This window comes from Staurois parvus, unplaced genomic scaffold (assembly GCF_062004578.1).
Source record: "Staurois parvus isolate SC_StPar_1 unplaced genomic scaffold, SC_StPar_1.0 ptg001462l, whole genome shotgun sequence".
Taxonomy (NCBI): domain Eukaryota; kingdom Metazoa; phylum Chordata; class Amphibia; order Anura; family Ranidae; genus Staurois; species Staurois parvus.
This window is the reverse complement of record NW_028319258.1, coordinates 578,369-584,368: the sequence shown is the minus strand read 5'-3', so window position 1 is coordinate 584,368 and position 6,000 is coordinate 578,369. Positions and strand designations below refer to the sequence as shown.

At 43.7% G+C, this 6,000-nt stretch overlaps 1 protein-coding gene across 1 annotated transcript in view; it reads left to right on the top strand.

Annotated features, from left to right (window-relative positions):
* The first annotated feature begins 393 nt into the window (after positions 1-393).
* LOC149435838 (interferon-induced very large GTPase 1-like) overlaps positions 394-6,000 on the top strand; it is a 52,122-nt gene continuing 46,515 nt past the window's right edge. Inside the window, exon 1 of the mRNA XM_089662370.1 lies at positions 394-571. Within this exon, the coding sequence (XP_089518496.1) occupies positions 394-571 (178 nt within the window). The remainder of the gene's footprint in view (positions 572-6,000) is intronic.

The window sequence follows — 6,000 nt, the reverse complement described above, 5'->3', positions numbered from 1 at the left end:
AAATCTTACTGAAAGAGGAGGTCCAGGAAAATTGACATCATTTTGGGAAGATACCATACATGTTGTTCTTAAAAAGAAGTGTGCAGACAGTCCAATGTATGAAATCAAACCAGAAACTGGAAAAGGCCGAACAAGGATTTTACATCTCAACTTACTATTGCCATGTGATTATCTACCTAGCGACTGAGGTCAAAAGATACCCAAAAGAATCAGTGCAAGGAAGCAAGGGAAGGATCGAAATACAACTCAACAACTTACACAGACATCCGAGGGAGAATCAGAAAATGAATCAGATCACGAACAAAGACACTGGAGAGCTTTTATCCCAGTCACCCAGCGTGACCACCCAGAGGAAAGTATAGAGCTACACCCAGAAGCTATTGAGTTCTATCCATGTCAGCTGGAAGTGAGTATGATTTAGAAGGAGTCACAGAGACTGAGCATATAGATCAAATTGAACAAACTGAGTATGCTTTTGGAGGTATAGAAGAAGAATGCCCAGCAACAGAGAACACAGAACAGCTTGTTGAAAGTGATGTAGAGGAGAATGAGGACCTTTCTCTTCCTCAACGTAGAATACAACCCTACAGGAACAGGAGACAACCAAAGATCTTGACATATGACACTTTGACCCTGATTCACTATTGAGCGTGGGCGCATATTCATGGGCTTAAGCCCAATTTTTATGGGCGTCCGTCTATTTTTTACCCTGCAACCTAATTCACTATTGAGCAGAGCCCATAAGCAGATGCCCAATCTAATTCACAAAAAGACACACGCCCGAAATCAGACTCACAAAAGCAGACTTGCTAAGAAGCAGGTCTAACACCATGAAAAATCACTGCAGAGACATGTTCACTTAGAAATTTGCTTTGCCAAATATCAGGACTTCACTTTAAACAATATCTGCTATTTCAAAAAAAATTAAGAATGTGTTAAAAATCGTTTTTTTCAAGGAAATCGACACAGTAAAAATCTAGACGCCCGTGCAGTGTCTTTGGCAGATACAACTGAGCATGTGCAGAACACATTTTAGACTTCTGCCATGGGCGTTTGCTTTTTAGCCACTGACTAATAGTGAATCTTACTGTGGATTCCTCTGACAGCCGACACTCGCTCGCGTCTATTGTGTTTAATAAACAGCACTCGGCATATCTTCATGTAATCTAATTAGATTTCCTTAGTTCTAGTGATTCTATTTTTGTTTCTTATACTTTATAATTATTTCTGTAATGATTTTACTTATTTCAAAGGTCTAGATAATATTTATTTTGACAGCTGAATGTAATAATAAAGGTCCGCAATAAAAAAAAAAACAAAAAAAAAAAACAGCGTGGGTCCCCCCTCTCATCCTTACCAAGCCCTTCAGGTCTGGTATGGATATTAAGGGGGAACTCCACGCTGAAATTTTAAAAAAAAAACAGCGTGGGTCCCCCTCAATATCCATACCAGACCCTTATCCGAGCATGCAGCCCGGCAGGTCAGGAAAGGGGGGGGGGGGAAGAGCGAGCGCCCCCCCTCCTGAACCATACCAGGCCACATGCCCTCAACGTGGGGGGGGTGCACCTTGTCCCCATGTTGATGAGGACAAGGGCCTCTTCCCCACAACCCTGGCCGGTGGTTGTGGGGGTCTGCGGGCGGGGGGCTTATCAGAATCTGGAAGCCCCCTTTAACAAGGGGGCCCCAAGATCCCCCCCCCTACGTGAAGGAGTCTGCGATACATGCTCCCGCAGACTCCTTCACAAAAAAAAAGTGTGGTGTAAAAAAAAACACAGTACAGGGTCTTTGACAAGTCCTTTATTAAAACAATGTCCCCCGAAGTAGATCCAACGTCGATCGCGGCGGCGGCAGGGACCCGAAAAAAAAAAAAAGTTCTGCTCCCGTCCGAGGCTTCCAGCCTTGTGAAGAAAAGGCTAGTTGACATTTCTTATATAGGTATGGGGCGGGGCCAGCCGGGGACATCATCCCAGTGACCCGCCCCATGTCACATGCTTGCTGTTCCCGGCTGGCCCCGCCCCATACCTATATAAGAAATGTCAGCTAGGCTTTTCTTCACAAGGAATTATTTTACATTCAGCTGTCAGTGGGGAACCCCGCTGACAGCTGAAACATTAACACATGGCTGTCGCTCCTACAATCCCGCATGTTATGTTATCAACTCATGCGGCGTTTTAGTAGTAAAAACCAATGCAGCGCTCATGTTTCAGCTGTCGGCGGAGTTCCCCATTGACAGTTGAATGTCAAAGTATTGCAGGGATTTATAAACAGTGTTTTAAATAACCGGCATGGGGTCCCCCCTCCCATCCACACTAAGCCCTTCGGGTCTCATATGGATGTTAAGGGGTAACTCCACGCTGAAATTAAATAAAAAACAGCATGGGGTACCCCCCAAAATCCATAACACATACTTATCCGAGCATGCAGCCCGGCAGGTCAGGAAAGGGGGGGGGGGACGAGCGAGCGCCCCTCCCCCCCTCCTGAACCATACCAGGCCACATGCCCATACCAAATTATTCAAACATTTGTAAACAGACCAATTAACTGAAATGGTTTGACATTTGTACCCCAAATATGACGTTCCCTGAGGCATTGGTTAACCGAGGTACGCCTGTATTAGTATTGCAATCCTTTGTATTGGGATACATAGAACCATCATACATGTGAATTGGCAACATAGCACAACATTTGTGTCACATTGGAGATATCTGGTAGTTACACTGACCTTGCCCAGGGACCTAGGATTGATTCACAGCACAGAAATACAGGCTGGATTAGCAATGTAGCTCCGTGGATTAGTGGTTAGCACTGCTGCCTCACAACTCTAGGGTTGTCGGTTTGAATCCCAACCACGGCAAGGAAGTAGCATGATCTCCGTGTGTGGCTGTCTTCACATACATGTTCTGGCAACATCTTTGCTTTCTGTCTAAATGATCCCTAAAATGTGAATTAGAATGAGGCCTTGTCTGTTGAAACACCTTCAAAGCTGCACCTTATGTGAATGTCATACAATGGGATAAGGTAAGGGCCTGGAGCACTAATAGATTTGATAATGATGGTTTACACTCCACCCACTTTTGTGAAGGATTTGGCAAGCAAAGAGCTGACAGAGAGAGAGAAGAGCGAGCCAGTGAGACGAAGAGTGAGCGAGATATACATACTGAAGAGTGATAAAGAGAGACATTCAGAAGAGTGAGCGAGAGAGAAAAGACTTGGTTGGTGAATCCACACATCAAACTTGTCACAAATCCTGGCGTGCATTTTTCCCCCAAATGCATAGCAGACCCTTATCCCAGCAGGCAGGTACCGCACGCCTTCAAAGATTTATTTCCTTTGTTGATTTTCCTGCTTCGCTCACACTATATGCAATTGAAAATTACTCTTTAAGTTGCCAATTTTACTGTGTTTTCTAGAGAATTACTAACTAGTTGTGTTTTCAATTGTGTGTAGCATTGCGATTTCTATTTGAGTCTAGATGTTAAATTGCTAATAAATGGCCACAATTCTCAAATACCTTTGAACTCTCGCTGCAACAAATGGTGTATGTTAATACACTCACATTCATTATATCCAATATCAGGTACGATGTCAATGCACAAATCGCACCTGAAATTGCACACTCTGGATGTGACTTGTCATGTGATTGGCATGGCCAGCAGCTTGCTCTTTGCATGGCAAATTGCACACAATGTTACTGGGGGCCAACACCACTGTCACATCTAATCCGATGCGGCAATTGCCCAACTGAAGTTGCACGAGTTCACAATCCAATTGGATGTGAACAGAGCCTACAGTGGCCAATAGGGTGCGACTTGGTCTATGATTTGCAAGTCGCCTGTCATGCCAATTGCTTGGCAATCCCAATGTTACTGGGGGCCACCCGGTCACATTAACCCCCCTGGCGGTTTTCCCGAGTGTAGCTCGGGGTAGAATTTCTATACCAAGAACGGTAACCCCGAGCTACACTCGGGCTTACCATGCAGCGTTCTCTGGGGGTCCCTGCAGCACTTACCTTGTCCTTCGCTCCCACGATGTGTCCCCTGCAGCGTCCCCGTCCATCTCCTCCGGCGGATGCCGGCATCTGACTTCCGTGTTCCGGTCCCCGTGACGTCGGAACGTTCGGGCGGCGGAACCGGCGGGAAATTTGAAATTTTTTAAAAAATGACATTTTTGCTGTCATTGCTTTTTCACTGCATTTCACATACATTTTCTCCCCACTGCTTTGTCCGGCGCCCTGCCTGCATTTTGACTGTTCTTTCTGCCTGGAAACTTAGAAAAGTCCATGGCGGCCAAAAAGCGTCCCTTTACATCAAAAGCGGTTTTAGAACAGCGATAGTAAATCAGAACCACTTGCAGAATTGAGTGATAATGATTTGTGGGGAAATTCGTCATCAGACACTGAAAACGATTTTGCGACTTTGCTCAGCGATGTGCGAATTTGCCTCTGTATTTCAAATTTCAGTGTTTTTGGTTTGATTATATTATTGAATTAAATTGATTATTATATTATTATTTTTTATGATTATTAATTAAATTATAATTTATGATTTTGTGTTTCAAGTTTTATCATATCCGGAATGTTTAATAGACTCTTGTTCGGACAGATTTCAGTGAGTTATTCCTAAAAATTACAGCCTACAATTAAAAACTACATATTTCCATGCAAAAAAATGGTACCACTTTCAGCACAAAATTCCTGACATGATCATACCGCCAGGGAGGTTAAAGCAGATTTCTAAGTGGTGTTATTGACACCACAGTCACATCATGTGACTTGCATAGAAGTTGCATGATTTCAAAGTCGGGGTACATGGTGAATTCAAGTGCAATTTGCAAGACATTCGACACCGATCTCTCAGCAAATTGCATGAAAAGTAGTGTATTCATTACTCTATTATTACTTGCGGCTCCAACCAAGTTTGAACCACAACAATATGAACGCTCCAATAGCGTGCACATTGAGAGGGACTTGGCATGTGATTTGCACAACATGCAAGTTGTAAATCGTCTGCAAAGTCGCACCCTATTGTCTGCTATTAGAGCAGTGTTTCTCAACTCCAGTCCTCATGGACCCCCAACAGGTCATGTTTTCAGGATTTCCATTATTTTGCACAGGTGATTTGATCAGTTTCACTGCCTTAGTAATTACCACAGCTGTTTCATCTGAGGGAAATCCTGAAAACATGACCTATTGGGGGTCCATGAGGACTGGAGTTGAGAAACACTGTATTAGAGCGACCACATGGGTGCGTTTCAAACACTGATTTCTATAGTAGTACATGTTCTACTTTAGTGGCAATTTGCATAGAGATCTGTGTCAGATGTCTTTGAAAATTGCATTGAAATGGTCAACTTTACTGTAAGTCGCAGGATTTGTAAATCAGCTTTGCCCAGAGTGTAATGTTTGGTGATGTTTGATTTCTGGAGTGTTTCGCCAATTGATGGGAAATTCACCATACTAGTCAAATCGATTTGTCATTTTCAGTATTGCATACAAGATGTGGTCATGTGACTGTCTTAACTCATGCGAGAATCTGGAGGGAATTGTGACCATAGTAGCAATAAAGGTTCCAATTGGGGTTCCCTTTCACATCCCTGCTCAATGTTCTGTTGTATGCTGCACACGTACATTTCACTGTATATATCTTTCTGAATTGTGGGGCCTGTATACCAAGGGTTAATGCAGGTAGGAAGCAGATTCATCAGGTGAAAACACTTTCACTGACCAACTTAAGGTCAGTGGTGGGTGTGGCTTCATTGGGGGTGGGGCCTTGTTTGGCGTGCTCCAAATACAACCTAGCTTATATAAAGACGTGCAGTAGGGAGTGATTTGGCCTGTTACTAGGCCGGGTGGTTTGGGGGAAGAAGAGATTTTGTGCTGAATTGCCCCAGACACCACTCAGGCTGTGTTTGGAAGTGGGCTGGAAATGTTTGCATATTTTTGGCCTTGTAAAGTGTGTTTGTGTGTTATTGCACAATGATTGTTTTTTCTCTTTGCATTGA